Source organism: Maniola hyperantus, chromosome 3 (assembly GCF_902806685.2).
Source record: "Maniola hyperantus chromosome 3, iAphHyp1.2, whole genome shotgun sequence".
NCBI lineage: Eukaryota > Metazoa > Arthropoda > Insecta > Lepidoptera > Nymphalidae > Maniola > Maniola hyperantus.
This window is the reverse complement of record NC_048538.1, coordinates 14,985,573-15,004,200: the sequence shown is the minus strand read 5'-3', so window position 1 is coordinate 15,004,200 and position 18,628 is coordinate 14,985,573. Positions and strand designations below refer to the sequence as shown.

General features: G+C 41.1%; 1 protein-coding gene across 6 annotated transcripts in view; it reads left to right on the top strand.

Moving 5' to 3' along the window:
- The window catches only part of LOC117996763 (uncharacterized), a 441,299-nt gene extending 423,806 nt beyond the window's left edge, over positions 1–17,493 (top strand). For 4 of the 6 annotated variants that reach the window (XM_069509391.1, XM_069509392.1, XM_034984922.2 and 1 more), the window contains 7 exons: positions 9,863–10,028; positions 10,444–10,592; positions 10,930–11,059; positions 11,189–13,409; positions 13,490–13,640; positions 13,724–13,859; positions 16,838–17,493. In XM_069509391.1, coding sequence (XP_069365492.1) covers positions 9,863–10,028; positions 10,444–10,592; positions 10,930–11,059; positions 11,189–13,409; positions 13,490–13,640; positions 13,724–13,859; positions 16,838–17,040 — 3,156 coding nt within the window. In that variant the 3' untranslated portion in view covers positions 17,041–17,493. Of the gene's footprint in view, positions 1–9,862; positions 10,029–10,443; positions 10,593–10,929; positions 11,060–11,188; positions 13,410–13,489; positions 13,641–13,723; positions 13,860–15,948 lie in introns of all 6 variants that reach the window. The other 2 variants (XM_069509395.1, XM_069509394.1) reach the window with 2 other exon arrangements.
- The last annotated feature ends 1,135 nt before the right edge of the window (positions 17,494–18,628 follow it).

Below are 18,628 nucleotides of genomic sequence, written 5' to 3'. Positions count from 1 at the left end.
TCTTAATGCCCGTAGTTCAAATCATGACTTATGACATTTGACAATCTGCTATGCTCCCCATTGATGTTGGAATCCCCCTCTACTCCCATTTTAACATCTTGTTAGGGAATTTTGAGAACTGTCCTCGAGGCTCGATCTATCCACCTTATGTGCGATTCAACCTGGATCAGCTACTATTGATTCAGTTATGAAGTTGGCATCAAGTTAAGGGTGCTTAAGTGTATTGGGAGTTATAATACTCAATAGTGCAATGGGTAAGGTCCGAGGCTACGGTATAGATTTTCTAGATTTTCATGTTATTGTACCAAGTAAAACAATTGTTTCCCGATCACGATGTTATAATGTTAAGACAACAATTAGCTAACTGTTAGCTTTAAGGTGACGCAGGACGCTCGACCAAACCTATTTGCTTTTCACTTGACATTGTATGAGAAAGGTGAGAGGCACGATGATTTTCAGCGAAATCAAGGGTTTAGAAAAAGTATTTTTGAGAAAAAACTACTGAGTTTATGTTTGCAAAGTATAGTTATTTCAACTAATGAATAAATAAACTATGTCTAATGTTAAACTTCTTTAGAATTTTCATACTCCTAATCTTACTTATTTACGCCCAAAGTTGTCATAAATTTAGTGTTAAAATATGAATCTCTTGAGGCTCGTAACTTTAAAATCAATATTATTTTCAATGTTTAATATATCAATAAACCTAGATAATGACGAGATAAATCGACTTAATACTTAGTTTTGAGCGTACAATATCAAATAATGTAGTAATTACCCTCCTACGTTTGTATGAAGAAAGCTCCGTCCTGAGCCCTCTTAAGCTTCTTGAAACTGGATGCTTCAATGGCACGAGTATATCGATTCTTATCTGAGCATTGAAAGTGCTGTAGACTTTAACAACAAAATAACTACAAACTTCGAAAGACATCGTGCAACAAGTCGTAGAAACGTCTGTAAAGTCTGAAGAACGCTAAACAACTTTTGAAATTAAAGTATGAATTTTTCACAACACCCACAGGAGTAAAAGTTAGTCTGAATTTGAATTTCGCAGACGTTTTTCTGGAAACTGAGACTGTTTTTAAAAGTACAGAAATCTCCAGATAGCAGCTCATCGCCGCCGCCGAGATAATTCGAAAAAGTACTTTAAAAAATGCCGATAAATTAAAAACAGCCGCTTACCGAATCTCTTAATCCCTCAAAGCATTAAGAAGGAAAACGAAAATTGTTTTCTCATAATTATGGGAGTGTCACTGGCCCCGTGGATTACGCACAACACATTCGCACATAAATCGTACGAAATGGGACACTTTAGGCTAAGCTGCACCGTAATAATTTTACCAAGCCTCCGGGCCACTATAATCTTGGCATAATCTGTCCGATAATGGCAACGTTTGTGTTTAAATCTGGTCAGAACGTTTGCTGGAGATTTGGGGAAGTGAAAACTTTTCGAATAAAGTTAGCGCGGCTTGTTCTTGACAATTTCAATGTGTGCTGATTTGTGTGAGAGGATAAACAATATTTAACTGAAGAAATCACTATTTAGTAGGTATTAGCAAAATCGTTCTTCCAAACTATACAACCATTCTTACAAACTGGTCTTCAAAACTGGGTCTTACTGCCTGGGAACTTAATTCTAAGTGGCGAGAGATATCTAGGACTTAGATTCTTCAATTTAAAAAGGCACTTTTACAAGGTGCCTATACTTATTGACAAAGATATCTTAAGAAACCATGAGAAACTGAAATACTTACATCGTTTTTTTATGACAGTACCTACTGTTTACCGGCCTTTTCTTATGAAGTCCTTAGTTCCGAAATTGAATATCACTATGAAATTAAACTTATCATTTAAAATAGACCATGGTACTCCCACTAGAATTTATTATATGAATAAAGTTCTTACAAATTATTTTAAAATTTGTAACGTAGTGGAAGGCGCCTGGGCCTCAGCGCGTCTTCACTACCTACATTAAAATAGGGTTCGAACCTATATTCGAGGTTTTCCCTACTTTGTGGGGAGATTAGAAATTAAACATTGGTAACACGGACAATAACTATGTTTTATTCCCTTAACAACTAACGTACATATTCTATCCTTATCTGCTACCGCACCGGCTCTGAGGGAGCCGGGGAGATTTTCCCCTGGCAGCGGGCAACACTGCCAGGTTTGATGCGCGAGCTGTCAGCCGCCGTCGGCTGCTTACGCGGTACGCGGGGAGTGCGCGGAAGGCACCTACGAGGGGACGAGGGGGAGTGGCGGACGGTGATGCTACGCAAGCCTGGCTTCTGAAGCCGAGGTATGACTAGCACCCCCAGTGCCCACGAGAACTGTCTGGTATCGACCCACGATTAAGATCAGGCCGAGCGCCCCAGACAGTCACGAGTGGACTGCCTGTCCGTGGACGGGCTCAGCTATTTATAGCCGGTTGCAGGCAGGCAAGCCGGCGCGGTGACGGTGGTGTGCTAGGCACGCGCGGGGCGTACGCGCGGCGCGGGTAGCGGGGCAGTGAAGCTTCTCGAAGTTTCTCGCAGCGATGACGCGCGGCCCGTCCCGTCGGCCGCCTCGTTACGTCATCGTTGCATCCCCCGTCCACCTCTGGAGATTTTTACCTGTAAAAATCACTTGGTTATCTCTCTGTTTGTAATCCGTTTTTACCCTATCCCCGTATTCTATTGTTTCCTTTTTGGTCTGTTCTCGTTGTTCCCCCTTTCTTTCGTTATTTTTGTTACCTTACCAATTTAGTTTTCCTTTGTACTGCGGGAGGCGGACCAGGCCCCTCCAGTGGTTCCCCATGCGTTTCCGTCCTCGGCGCCTCTTTTTACTTTTTTTTTTTTTTTTTTTTTTTTTTTGCTTGCCTCGGCGTCCTCCACCTCGGCGACGAACGCCTGGTACTCTCCATTTTCTGTGTGGTAGTCTATCTCCAGGCAGTCGCCGCGGTCGGATGGTCCCGGTGCGGGGCTGTCTCCGCCTCGCCTTTCTGTACCCCGTGGGTATAACCGGATGATTTGGGAGCCGGGTCCCTCCACCTTCACCCCTGGGTTATATCCCACTCTTTTCCCTTTCCAGGTCCCGATTACTACTTCGTTCTTCAGTATTTGCGCCATGATTCACGGCTCTGACACGAACACGGATGACCACGTATGCGTGACTGATAATTCGTTTCACTTTTCTTGTTACCTCCTTTCCTCGTGGGTAGGTCCCAAAAAGAATAAAATTCTGTTTGACGCTTCTATGTGGTTCTAGAATTTTCCTTACCAGATTGTGGTTCCTTATTTTTTTTTTTTTTCTCTTGTGGGTAGGTTAAGAAAAAATATTTATTTTATGTGACGTTTCTATTTACTCTGTATGCCGTCCTAGATTTTCTACTACTAGATATTAACTTTTTTTTTTTTTTTTTTGTGTATTTGCCATCGACTCATTACCCCTAGAAGTTGTATTATTCATAATGCCATAGATCTAATACTTCTAGATTGTGTTTTTGCTTGTATGATGCCGTGGATATACTACCGATAGAAGCGGTATTATTTATGGTGCCATGGATATGTTACGACTAGATTGCGTTTTCGCGTCTAATGTTGTGCCATGGATATATTACCGACAGAAGTTGCGTTATTTATTGTGCCCTGGTAATTTTTTTTTTTTTTTTTTTGTTACATGTAGTACCTCTTTAAGTCTTTGACGTGTGCCGTACATATTTTGTTTCCTTCTAGTGCTTTAATTAGAAATATTACTGGTGATTTTTGCTGTACTACTTTATATGGGCCTGCGAATTTCGGGGCTAGTTTCGCGCAGAATTGTTTGCTGGCGTTTGATAACGGGAATTCCCTCTTAAGCACGAGTTCTCCTACACTCGGTTTCCAGTTTTGCCTGTTTCTGTCGTAATAATATTTTTGCTGAACGGAAGCTCGGTTTTGATTATTTTTGACTATTTCATAGATTTCTGCTAAATTTTCCCTTTCTTTTAGTGCTGGTGTTGGTAATTCGTTCTCGTCATGGATATTTCTCAGTTCCCTTCCGAACAGTAAGAACGCTGGTGTGTATTTTGTTGCCTCTTGTACTGATGTATTCAGTGCGAAATTGAATTCAGTCAAGTGTTCGTCCCATTTTTTATGGTTTTTCTCTATATACGCAGCTATCATTGTCTCTAGTGTTTTGTTTACTCGTTCTGTTGGGTTGCATTGAGGTGTGTATGGTGCCGTTAGTCTCTGTTCTATGCCGTATTTCGCTAGTGTCTCTTTAAAGTGTTTGCTTGTAAATATTTTCGCGTTGTCACTCAACAGTGTTTTGATTCCGCCGTGTCTCATGAGGATGCATTCTTTTAGTGCATTTGCAACTGTTTTCGATGTTGCGGTCCGTAATGGTTTTATTTCCGACCATTTTGTGAATTTATCATGGAAGACTATTATCCACTGGAATCCTTTGGTGGATCTGGGCAGTGGTCCTATGAGGTCAGTCGTTACTACTTCCCAGGGTTCTCCTGCGTTCTTGATGTGCATTAGTCCTGGTTTTTTTTTTCTGTGAGGTTTTATGTTTTTGACAGATCTGGCATTTGTTTATGTATGTGGCTACGTCTCTGAACGATCCTGGCCAGTAGTATCGTTGTGCTACCTTATTAAATGTCTTGTATATTCCTAGGTGTCCTGCATTTGGCTCATCGTGATTTTGTGCTAGGACTCTGTGTTTATCTGTGTTTTTTACGCATAGTTTCCATTCTGTCGCTGGGTCTAATTTTCCCCCATATTTTGGGTTGCTTATTCTCCTGTAGAGTTTTCCTTCTTCAATCCGGTAGTCTTGGTCTGTTTCGGGGTTGTTCTTTATTTTGCTGAATTTTTGTGTGTACCAGTCTCTGTCTTCGATCGTTGTTGCACAAACTGGGTTCCTTGACAGTTCGTCGGCTATTACGTTTTGTTTCCCTGGTCTGTACACTATATCAAAGCTATACTGTTGTAGCTCCAATGCCCATCTTGCTAACCTGCCTGATGGATTTTTCAGGGTGTTTAACCACCTAAGAGCTTGGTGGTCTGTTATCACCGTGAAGTGGTATCCTTCTAGGAACGGTCTCATTTTCCTTATTCCCCATATAACTGCGAGGCATTCCTTTTCTGTAGTTGTATATCTGGTTTCCGGTGGTTGTAATGTTCGGCTCGCGTACATTACTATCTTATGTTCTCCTTCGTTTTCTTGCATAAGTACTGCTCCCAGGCCTGTGTCGCTCGCGTCTGTCTGTAGTACGAATGGTTTGGAAAAGTCTGCTCGTGTCAGTATTGGATTTTCCATTAATAAGGTTTTTATTCTCTCGAATTGTTTTTGCTGTTCTTCTCCCCAATCGAATTTTGTGTCTTTCTTTAATAATTTTACCAACGGTGCTGTCAACTCTGCATATTTCGGTATGAACTTCCTATACCATGAAGTCATTCCGATGAATCGTCTGACGTCTTTGGTGTTACTAGGGGCTTTTAGTTCCTTAATTGCCTGGATTTTTCCCTCGTTCATTTTTAGTCCTTCTTTTGTAACTATGTGACCCAGATATTCTACTTGGTGTTTGCAGAACTCGCATTTTTCTTTATTAATTCTTAGGCCTGCTTCTCGAATTCTTCGGAATATTTCCTTTACGTGTAATATGTGCTCTTCGAACGTCTTACTACATACTATTATGTCGTCTAAGTACACATATGCGTTTGGTTCTAGTTCTGGGCCTATTACCCTGTCTAGTAGTCTTTGAAATGTTGCGCCGCTCGAGTGTAGTCCAAAAGGCATTACTTTGAATTGGAATAGTCCTTTTCCCGGGACTGTGAATGCTGTGAGTGGTTTGCTCGCGTCGTCTAGTTTGACGTTCCAATACCCGTTCTTTAGGTCGAATTTGGAGAAGTATTTTCCCTTGTTCAATTTCTCAAGTGTATTATCTATCTGGGGTAGTGGGTACGCGTCTTTTTCCGTGATTTCGTTCAGTTTTCTGAAGTCTATACAAAATCGATATTCGCCGTTGTCTTTCTTTGCCATGACTATCGGTGAACTGTATGGACTGTCTGATCTTTCTATGATTCCTTCTGCTAACATTTTGTTCACGTGTTCGTTTATTTTTTCTTGCATTTTCGGATTTCTCGGATAGTATTTTTGTTTAATGGGTTCTTTGTGTTTTAATTTTATTTTATGTTTTATCCAGTTGTTTCCTTTTGGGCTTTTATCGGCCTTTTCAAATTCTTCTTGTAATACGTTTTGTAGTTCTTTGTATTGTTTTGTTGTTAGGTTCGTCTCTGTGTCGACCTTGGTTTCTGTTTTTTCTATGTTTGTTTGTTCGCATGTTGTCTCGGTCCAGTTTATTGCGAGTCCTAGTCTGGATAGGAGGTCCATGCCTATGATCATTACCGTCGTCGATGGTAGGTAGATTACTTGGTGTGTTATGGGCCGTCCTTTTATGTCTATTTCCACGTTTAGAGCTGCTTTTGTTTCTATTTTTGATCCGTCTGCCAATTTGATTGTGTTTGTTTTATTTATTGTTCCTTTTACCCTGTCTTTGATGGTGTCCATTATTTCTTTGTTGATGTATGAGTTGGTTGAGCCCGTGTCTATCAATGCTCTGAAAGGTTTTCCGTATATTTTCACGTCTATGAATATTCTATTGTCCTTCTTGTCTTTGGTTTTTGTTGTGTAATTTTCTGTTTTTCCTTTTTCTTTTGCATTGCAACAATCTCGGGTCAGTTTTCCTAGCAGTCCACATCGGGTGCAGAAGATCACTTGCTTCGCTTGGCATTCTCGCCTTGTGTGGTTTCTTCTTCCGCACTTGTAGCAGCATGTCTCTGGATCGTAGTTAGCATGGATTTTTTTTCCTTCTGTCTTGTGTTCCTCCGGTCCTTGGTATTTCGTATAATTGTTGGTATTTCCTGCTCGGTTTTCTCTTCTTGTGTATCCGGATCTTCTATATGTGTCCCTGTATCGGTCTACATTTATTCTCTCGTAATCCCCTGTCAGTTGTATTAGTTCCGCCATTGTATTGAAGTCCTTCCTCTTTATGTAGTATTGGTAGTTTGGTTTCATGTTGTCATAAATCCTTTCTAACTGTTCGGTTGGAGTTAATTTCCCGTACCTCCGTATCAGTGTTTGTATCTCGGTTAGGTAGTTTACGAATTTTTCTTGCATTCGTTGTCTTCTGTTGATGATTGTTTCTAATAGATTCCTTTCATAATTACTTGGGTAATAGTAAAGTTTGAAGGCGTTTGTGAAGTCGTCCCAGTTTTCCCAATGTTGTTTATTATTTCGGTACCACTGTGATGCTTTTCCGTTAAGACATCTCGGTATTACTTGTACTATTTTGTTTTTATTGACCCCTAGGGTCTCGGCCAGTTCTTCCACTCTTTCTAGGAATTCTACGGCGTCCCCTGTCGTGTCAAATTGTATTTTCCATCGAGATATTGCTTTGTCGAATTCTTTTATTTCGCTTTCGCTCGACATGTTACTCTCTTGAGATGTTTCGTCCTCGGTCTTGATTATCTGTGACAACTGTTTGCGTAGTTCCTCTACTGTACTTGTGGTTGGGACTTCGATATTCCTGGTTTCTAATTCTTCGGTCAGTTCTTGTTTGTTAAGTTTGTATATCCAAGCTGTGGGCATGTTTTTGTTCTTGTTCGTTTGTTAGTAATTACTATCTACTTTATTTATACTATCTTGGGTTTTATTGTATTTTCTTACTCGGCTTACTAAGTACTATATCTTGTTAGAACAAAATCTTCTTCCTAGCTATCTGTTTAACTTATTTCTACTATTTTAGAGTTTATTCTACTGTCTACGTTTCTTCTGTTTCCAATTCGCGGACTGTATTATTTATTTTTATTTATTAGCGCCTACGCGCTGCTAACGGTTTGCCTTTGGGGCGCTCCCGGTCCCTAATTCTTCCCCTCTGAATTTTCGAGCGCTTTTGTTTATCTCGACGGGATGTCTATCCTTTTTCTTTAAGAATAGGTATCCTGTGTGCGGGTTTCAATTTCCTATTCGCGTGGTTACTTTATTTTTAATACTCCCGGCCAGATATTTACCCTTATGACCAACCCTGAACAACCGGTGAAGCTAGTCGTCCCCTTCGGGGCGGCTAGTGTCTCCAGTGTCTGCGAGTTCCCACTCAGTATCGGCACCCCGATAACGATCAGGCCGAGCTTCCTGAGTGGTCACTAGCTGACTTTGTTGACAGGGTTTTTTCCAGCGTCCACAGGTACCACCTGGTGTCGGCCCACGATTAAGATCAGGCCGAGCTCCCCAGATAGTCGCGAGTGGACCACTTGGAGGGTTTATATCCGTTTCTAAGTAGTGCCACGAAAAATCTACGGTATTTAAGCGTGCTATGCTTTCTAGGTGGTTCGCCCTATACCGGTGACACCACTGCGTACGTTCAGTGCGTGCCTATTTATTTTATGCGGGTTACGGACGTGGCGCGATCTAGCTTTCCGCGTCGCGAAACCCCAAACGGATGGGTTTTTTGGTTGGGCGCCAAATGTAACGTAGTGGAAGGCGCCTGGGCCTCAGCGCGTCTTCACTACCTACATTAAAATAGGGTTCGAACCTATATTCGAGGTTTTCCCTACTTTGTGGGGAGATTAGAAATTAAACATTGGTAACACGGACAATAACTATGTTTTATTCCCTTAACAACTAACGTACATATTCTATCCTTATCTGCTACCGCACCGGCTCTGAGGGAGCCGGGGAGATTTTCCCCTGGCAGCGGGCAACACTGCCAGGTTTGATGCGCGAGCTGTCAGCCGCCGTCGGCTGCTTACGCGGTACGCGGGGAGTGCGCGGAAGGCACCTACGAGGGGACGAGGGGGAGTGGCGGACGGTGATGCTACGCAAGCCTGGCTTCTGAAGCCGAGGTATGACTAGCACCCCCAGTGCCCACGAGAACTGTCTGGTATCGACCCACGATTAAGATCAGGCCGAGCGCCCCAGACAGTCACGAGTGGACTGCCTGTCCGTGGACGGGCTCAGCTATTTATAGCCGGTTGCAGGCAGGCAAGCCGGCGCGGTGACGGTGGTGTGCTAGGCACGCGCGGGGCGTACGCGCGGCGCGGGTAGCGGGGCAGTGAAGCTTCTCGAAGTTTCTCGCAGCGATGACGCGCGGCCCGTCCCGTCGGCCGCCTCGTTACGTCATCGTTGCAAATTAATTAAGGAAAACATCTTCATAAACTCAATATCGTCAGCAGCGCATATCATTTTTGGGGATAAAATCCAAAAGCTCTGGCATCACTGAGAATCGCGTATCTCCCATCTCCCCTTAATTACCTCCCGTCAATTACTTACTCGAATTTAATTTGGCTAATGAAGCGTAATTAAAATATACGCGTTTATTTCGAAAACTGACGGGGGTGTTGCTCAAACCCTCAAAGGGAGTAATGGAAATGACAAGTACCCATCTTCTTTACGTTTACAATTTAAGCCAACGTAATATTTTGAGATACAGTTTATCATTTACAGCCTGCATTTTCTAATAAAGCCACCCATGTTAATCCTTGATGAATCTTCAGCAGATGATCCCCAAAATAATAAGAATATACCAAAGTAGTCGCTAGCAGCGTCTTAACCCATAGACCTTTACTGGTGGACGTCACAGAACATTATCTTCAGATTGGCGTGGTTGTCCATCCACGAGCTGAGCTATGTCAGTAATTTTAGTTATTCGATGGATGTCCTCATTTCTGATTTGATCACGTAACTCCGAGCTTGGTTTTTCTATGAATCAATCTGTGCTATCTCCATAGGCCCATAATAATTAACGACCATGTTTCAGATCCATAAGTCATGACTGGCAACGCGTACCTACCTGAGTTCAATAATAGGAACACCAGTCTAATTGCTCTTCTGTGTTTTCCAGAGTGTCCGAGAAGAGTTGGGATGCGCGCGTGCCAGAATACGCGAACTGGAAGCACAGAACAGAGCGTTAAGCTCTTTGCTCGTGAGGCAACTCCGGCCGCAGCCGAGGCCGTCGCCTGCCACGCCCCATACACCGATCACACCGCACACACCACGGGATCTACAAGGTAACCTGTTGTCAAATGTTCGCCAATGATAACCCAATTTTTCAAGATTTGGCTTAAACTATATCGCTCTTTCCTCAGCTTTGTAATTTCATACTACTGTTTCTCTCTAGTGTGAGAGAGGAAACCTCTCTCTGATTTGTAATATCGCTCTACTGAACCTCTCAAATATGAGCCTCCCTAATACTAGGCAAGGATAAAGAGCTTGGACCTATCACGCTGCAGCAATGTGCGTTGAAGGGCTTATCAACCAGAAATTCTCGTCATCGAGGCTTGATGGTTCCGCATTGTTTTCCTTCACCGTCATAAATCATACTTTATAATGAGGTCTCAAATGTGTCTGACCAAAAGTAAACATTTACCATTTATTTTACAATCCGAACAGTATTCTTAATCGCTCACGTTTATGAATTTTCAGTGCATCTGGTAGACGTAGGATCTTGTGGTTCCCTGGTGTCGTTTCGAGACTCGCCCCCGCCAGCACCTCCGGTACCGCAGCCGCACCCTTTGAACCAGGACGACAAGCGACGACATCAGATCCTGGCTGATATCTGGACTGAACTAAAGGTGATCTTTTGGCTTTTCTTTACTGAATTGCATCAGCTCACGATCTTATGAAGTGAAGATAAAAACGAAGATAGCCTATAAAGACTTTTTTAAACGAATGGTAGAACTAATAGTTGTTTGTGCAATATCTAACCGGAACGGTACAGCTTAAACAATTCTGATGGTTAGGTACTTTACAAAATTGCAACAAAAAGCACAACTCCAATTAATTATTGTCTCAATGTAACATTCTGACTCGAAAACAAGAATTTTTATAGAGAAAATGTCGAAGAGAATGCAAGCATAATTATTTAAAGCTTCTTCTTTAAATGCGTCGTCTTTATGAAACTCCTTTCAGGGTCTGGAAGTAACGCCAGCAAACCTGGCGCGGGCACTGTCTGCCGTGGACCCGACGCTGTGGGCGCCCCCCGCACGTCCCGCTACCCTTAGCCTTAGCGTACCGCAGCCTTGCCCTGATCAGGCACCTGGTAAGTTTAATCTTTGAAGATAATTTATACAATATGGCAAGTTTCAGCTATATTAAAGAAATAAGGTTGGACGCATGTCAGACGATCCTTCAAAAATCTCATTATAAAAATTTTGTTATTCAATTCCAGGTGCAACTAAAGAAAAAGTGACGGAAGAAGAAAACGGTGAAGCGGGGGCTGAATCTCCAGAAAGCGGGGCCAAAGACGAAGGCTATTCCACCATGTCAAGTGACGTTCAAGCTGATGCCTCTCGACAGAGCGACCATGCGGCAGACAGGGCTCTTCCCGACCTCAACGAGGCCTCTGACGAAACAGACAACCAAACCATAGTCTCCATCAACCCCAGAGAATCACGTCGCCATGCCCGACTACTCGCTGAAGCTGATTATATATATTTTCCTATAGGTGTAGCATTCGCTGGTATTAGAGGCAGCTACCCCCCTTCTAGACCAGTTTTGCCCTTCCAGCATGTCGTGCGAAGTTTCTCCGACTCTCACCTTTGCTTAAAACTAGTAGCGAGCACCACTTGTCCAACTAGCTGTCTCGAAACTCCAACGCCTAGCTCAGGAGTCTTAGTTTTAGACCTAAAACCGGCACCAGAAAGACCTTTGAGAAGAGCAGCCATAGCCTCAACCACAAGTTCAGAAAGAGTTTCGTGGGGTAGTACACTTGATGACCGCGGTGAAGGTTCACAATATGATGCTGATTATGTTCAGCATTGGTTAGAATTAGATGATGCAAGGTCTGCTTTGCAACAAAGGCATAGAGATCTGGCTGATTTAGAATACGATAGAGCTGAATTAGAAGACTGGAGCTTATCCTTATCATGCGAGGATCTGAGGCAGTCTCCTTTTGCAGAAATAACGACACCAGGTCAAATATCCCTTTCAACTTTACCTAGTATTAGAGAAGATGATGCGCTAGAATTAGAAGAAGATGTGGGTGATTGCTTATGGAATGATTGTGGCTTTGCGACAGTGGAAATTGATGAGTGTAGAATAGTAGATGAAGCAGACAATTCTGAAAAAAGATGGGAGTATACTGGAACACATTCCCCTGGAGGCTCGTGGTCCAGCGCATCCGATGCCCCCGAAAAACATTCTAGTACTGCCTTAAGCGAAGACGGTGACTGCACTAATGTGGGTTTAGATTTTACGCGAGATTTTTATCGTCTCGTCAAATATGAAAGCACAAAAAGTTTAGCATCGAACTCATCTAAAGTAACGTCTCAAGATCCTGCCAATCATTTAAGAATTAATGACGTTCAAAATATGGCGTTACAAGATCGAGAACAGGCACTCCAAAATGTACTTCATTTTATTGCAGAGCAGCAGAAATATTGTCGCGACAGAGAGGAGTCAGATTCTATGTCGTCCCGTCCCACATCTGAAATACGTGAATTGCCTCCTCCTTACGCTGCAGCCGATTTCGATGACGACTCAGTCGACCCACGTAGTGAAGTATCTGAAGATAGACAAAGACCTGATTCTTTTGGTAGTTTTTCTGAAAATGACTCTTGCGACGTCACTCCACTTGACAGACCACGAGTCCCATATTGTGATAGTGTATCCGAGCCAAGATCGACTCCTAGATTTATTGAAAGAGAAGATCCCTACACAGAGTCGGAGGATTACTATGATCTATCGAGAGTCGAAAATGCGGAAAACGAAATAGATGACCATCATCTCTTAAAAGTGCAACGAAAGAACGAAATTAATAAACATATCGATATAAGCAACTCAACAGATTTAGACCAGCCAAGTTCAATGAAAGAAGAGAGATGTGGCAATATTGAATCTAGTCGCAATTTAGAGCACAATTCCGCTTTAAAGGAGAATACTGTGAATATTATGTTAAACATGCAAACTCCAATTGAAAGGGAAACTGAGACTGGTTTAGTGAAATCTACAAGCTTTCAACTATCCACGGAAAGTGAGATGTCTCTCGTGGATGAGGTGTTAAGTGCTTGTAGAAGACCAACAGGTGCTTTAGGTACTGTACCAGAGGAAGAGGAAAGTTCGTCGCCTGAAACGAGTTCTCCTCAAATGACTGAATCAAATACAACAAGTACGTCTACGGCTGAAACTGTGATAATAAGTAATAAGAATGACGGAGCTCATAGAGACGTAAGACGTAGAAGCGAGAAAAGTCGCATACCGACATTAATGGGAGGTAAAAGGCCGCCGTCATCACCCCAGAGGACGAGGTCTAAAATTCCAGTTGCGGAAAAAGGTCGGGCTGGATCGACGCAAGTAGCTATGAATGCAGAAGCAATAATTGTGAAACAAGAAAACACACTTAGTTTTCACGAGGCTGCTACTTCCAAAGAGGTTATTGAAGAACTTAATAGGTATGACATTTGAAAATATTGAATGAAAAGTCTTTTGTAGTTATATAATACTAGCTTGGTAATATGTTTTTTTTTTGCAGAATGATTCGCCAAAGTGAAGGCGGAGCAGCAGTAGCGGAAGTGAAGGCTGAAGAGCAACAGGAAAAGCCTTACGCGCAAAAAGACAGTGCGTTATGGGCACCGACGGGATGGGTGCATGTTGAAAAAGATATTGACTTCAGTGATCCTAAGGTAGTTTATCCAACTTTTTAAATTTCGGCAACTCCACCCCAAACATGTACTAAGAAGCTTCAAAAAACCTCAACCCTTTCCAGGCCCGAGCGAATCTCCTAGACGTCATGCTGGCATCAAGCGACTCCTCGCCTTCTTCATGTGGCTCTTCTCCCGCAGAGCCTCCACCTCCCTACTCACGCCTGCACCGGCTACATCGCTCCAGGCGACAGAAGACCGGTAAATACTGGATTTAGCTACCTACGTGTTTAGTGTGATGGACATAGCTGGATTAGCTAAGCTGTGTGGTTAATGGCGTAACTTTACACCAAAGTCCTCCAATACTTCTCTAAAATGACCGAATTTTTTATAGTTGAATCCAGATTAATGAATTATTTATCAAATACTTTATTATCGAGGATCTTATTATGCTGACTTGTTACGCCATTTAATGAAGTCTAATTTGACGGCAGTTGGTTGAACACAAACACATTTATCTGTACGAGGCGTGGGAAGTAATATACCGACCGGCAGAAGTCGAGAGATCAAACTTCAATTAGAGTTATTTCTTTGTAGTGGATCAGTCATTCTGGTATGGAGATGCTACGACCGTTAAACAGCTTCCTCAAGGGCGAAGTCCCAATAATTTACCGGAGTATTTTGGTTTAATTTATCGGGTAATTTCCGTTGCTGTTTTTCAACTGCCGCCAAATTATCCTACAATGTGGACTGTCTATAAAATTCGGATTAGCTTTATGGTAACGACGGTTTTATTTTTACCAATTGAAATCTTAAATTATATTATCGGCTCTCAATAAAATATTTTATGTAATTTAACAAGCATTTTAATATTTAATTTGAAGCGGTCGTTATCGTAAACTATCATGAGCGAAAATAATATGATAACCGTCTGGAGTACCCGATCTATATAATCTAGCTGGTCCACCCTGATTACTAAGTTAATTCTTAAGTTCTGGATTGCAATATCTGTGTATTCAGGTTTGAACCTTTTGTGAGATAGCTCCAGTAAAATAAGAAGGTTGTCTTTTTAACTATTGAAGTTAGATGAAAAATTGCCTACTTTGTATTCTGCTTCAGTAAACCTATCAATTACTAAGCACTTCTAACTTAAATATCAGCTTATTGTAGCCATAATAATATTATATAGATGATCTGAATTATTTCTAATTCCTGGTACTATCTCAACAAAAGTTAGCCCCATAGGTGTTGTATCCTCATCTGTCCACTATCTGTTCTCATTTTGCATTGTCAAAACCTTTTTTGTAGGGGAACGGGATTTTAAGAACTTACGGTACCTATTTCTTAATTCGGAATATTCTACTTACTATTCGTCTTACGAACTCGATTATCTTTAGTCTGTGGAAAATTGAAATTATCTCTATATTAGTAATGGTGTCTACTTCCTAAATGAAACCTTAACCTTTTCCTATCCCTTTATCTGAGTACCCTCTTTCATCGTTGATGCATGAAAGTTCGTTTTTAAATTATTTATTTGGATCATTATTTGGATTATAAGTATTTGGATCTACAAATATTTTTAAAATTTATTCTACTGTTTTAAATAAATCATATTTTTTCCTACTATCTTGTAGAATTTACTACACTTACTCATCTGTATATCAGAATTTCAAGTATAGCTTTGAATCTTTCAAGTTAAAGATTAAAATGTAAATACGTCCAAACTATTTAATGTATCGTTAGAGCTTGGAATATGTCTATTTTTTCAAAATATATCAAATAGATGTTGGGAGCATAGATCTATTTACGGATATAGTAGTAAATTCTTAGCCTACTTATAGTAAGTACTAAGTAGTAGTTGTCGTAAAGGCAGCGATATAAAAAGTTGCTGTAAAAATTAAAATATTTTTTCCTGCTCCTTTTTCATCAGCTTAGATATTAGGTTTAAATATTCTCCTTTCTTTAAATCTTTTCTATTCACCTCTAGTCTTCAGATAATTTTGAGCTTAGGAGTATAATATTTGAATGGGTTCCTTTTTACTCTCTTCAGTAGCATACTGTCCACCATTATCATAGTTTAATGCAACAGGCAACCCCTCTGTCATGGCTTTCTTTGGTGGTAGACCTACTTAGAAGGTTATTGTTATTATACTGATGCTTGCCTAGTGATTTGTATGATTGTCTTTTGTATCTTTTATGTGTTATATAAATATTATGACCAAAAATATATTAATAATTTTAGTAATTAATTACTTGTACTTCATTTACATGAATTTGAATTTTTTAAGAAATAGTGTCATAATATTTATATTTTATCTGTGTCAATGTCAAATTGTTGTTGTGTCACAAGCCACGTCACTGTTTCCGCTCTCACTCTCACGCACCATCTCACTCTCGCCTCATTTCGAGTAGATGTCATACCAGGCGCACCGCTCCGAAAAAATGGGAATACAAATTGGATAAATTGAAAGATATCAGTTTAAAATATTAAATCTCGATTCCTTTGACCATGTTTCAAACAATATTTTTGACCGTTTAAATCACTCTCAATCGCAATCTATACTTACTCAATAGTAGATTTGGCTCATTCCCTACTCAATCACTTAACTGAACGAGGCCGTTTGTCTTGGGGCCTCCTTGGGGCCCTACCGCCGTCATTTGACAGCTACAGTGTGACGATCGAAATCACCTCTGATTAGCCGACACTCTCTGACTATTCGATGAATTGCTTCGTTGTACCTAAGAACATACCTACCATAAATTCAGCCCATCATTAAGATTGTAACAATGATTGCTGCAGCTTTTCCACAATCGACCAGTTCAGGTCGGCTACAACATGTTACGTACTTCATTATGTTACAATTATCAAATTAATCCTAAAATTGAGATTATTTTAGCGTTTAATCTATCGTGAGTGATACGGCTTAATTAGCCGGTCATACTCCGACAAACATCATAATATTTATTTAAATTGGAGGTTGGTTTTGAGAGTGGTTTTACGCCATGTTTGATTTTTGAATTATGAAAAATTTTGTACCAGATAAAAATTCTCGGCCAAGATTATCAAAATTTAGCATTGTAAAACACGGTCAAAGTATTGAGTGTATTCGGTATGACGGAGCGGTACTAGCGCGCGAGTGCGAGCGGGCGGGGCTCGGCTCAGGGCTCAGGCGCGCGGTCGGTCCAGCGGGCGCGGGTGCTCCAGGCGGTCGCGTGTAGCTGTACGTGTGTTGGTGCAGCGGCGGCACTGCGCGTGCGCGGGCTGGGCGCGCTGCGCCAGCCGCGCTACCGCCGCCCCTCCATCCTGGGCCGCGACGGCTTCTTCGTGCGCTACGCCGAGCCGGAGCGAGCCGCGGTCGCCACCTTCGACTTCCTCGACGACCTCTCCGCCGGATCCTCCCCCGACCAAGCCTCCAGGCACTGTTCCGATCGCTCATCCTAGGCGACGCGACTGACGCGTGATGCGACGCGACAGACGCGTGGTGCAACGCGACTGATACGTTATGAAGTGCAACAGGCGCGATAAGAGGAATTTATTTTGAAAGGAGTTTGATTTCTATTTGAATTATTAAAGAATCAAACTCAATAAAATTTTGTAAAAACGTTCTACTAATTTAATATCGATGTTTTTTATTTCGTGTGACATAATTCCACTAAACAAATTTTTGTAAAAATAATATGTGATCAAAGATTTGTATGAAAGAGAATCTTTGAGCAAGTGTAATTTTGAAAATATATATTATATATCTATATATATATTTTTACAAAAATCTAACAAACCACACACATTATTTAAATAAGAATTAAACTCCGTTTTATTGAGGGCACTCCGAATAACCCTCTAGAGCTAAATCAACGCAACAGACGCAAAACGCGACGCGATAGATTTGACGCGGAGTTTTGGAGTAAAATCTGGAAAAAATTGGTTCCTCCTTATTAAAATGTGTTTTGTCTTACTTTGGTATGTGTCATTTTGATTTAGTGAGAGTAAGATAAAATACATTTTAGATGTTGAGTTTAACCAAATATTTATTTTAAAGTGCCTAGTGTAAAAGACGGCAATTAATCGCGTCTTGTTGTGCTAGTGTCGCTCACATAGGATGAGAATTAATCGATAAAGAGAATATTTTTCTACGTCGCTCGCTTGTGATATCCGGTCGTTCCGCGTTCGACTCTGCTTTAGTGATGTGACGTGAGCCAAATAGTTACTAGTAGCGCGGCAGTGGCGCAAGGTTGCAGCTTTTTAGTGTCCGCCCTTTCGATTATTCGATTCAATTAGATCGTAGGTGTAGTCGTAAATCGATTTGTATTAATTACGAGCACCTAGTATAATAAAAAAGTTCTTCATTAGATTCGTATAGTGGGAGAAGGACAGAGATAATATTGAGGCGTGGATGCGGTTTTATGAGTTGGCGCTCGGGTTGATTTGTTTGTTCGATTTTTGGAAAGAAACGCGAGTTCTACTGCTGTTATTTTAGTTAAGGTTGCCAACTTTTAATCAAAAGCTATTTCTAAAAAGTTTAACTTTTATTATTAGTACGTTCTTACTGTAATTCAAAATGAAACATTGTAACGGCGATGATAAAAATCGTAATATTTTATTGTCTTAGCCATTTATTTATTTTCAATATTATTTTGTTCCAAGATTTGTAGTTACTAGGTAACTTCCAGGATATTTTATAATATTTTAAAGATATGCAAGAATATGGTTGGCAATCCTAGCTTGATACTTGCCTGATGCTTAAAATATAAGTAGCCACCAGCCACCGAATTTAGACATACAGATCGTTCACTATAACTTGACCCCTGACGTTATATTGGCACTATTGTAAATCACACCCTAAGTTCTAAGGAATAAAGCTTAAAGCAAACAAACAATGGTGCCAACATGACGGCAAGTTATAGTAACCGGTCTGTAGGATTTTATCAGTTTGTCAATAATGACAATCTAGGTAGAATAAATATTTAACGTTAAAATTCGAGATGTGCGAGGGTCTTAAAATGCGCTTTGCGCTTGATAAGCGAAACGG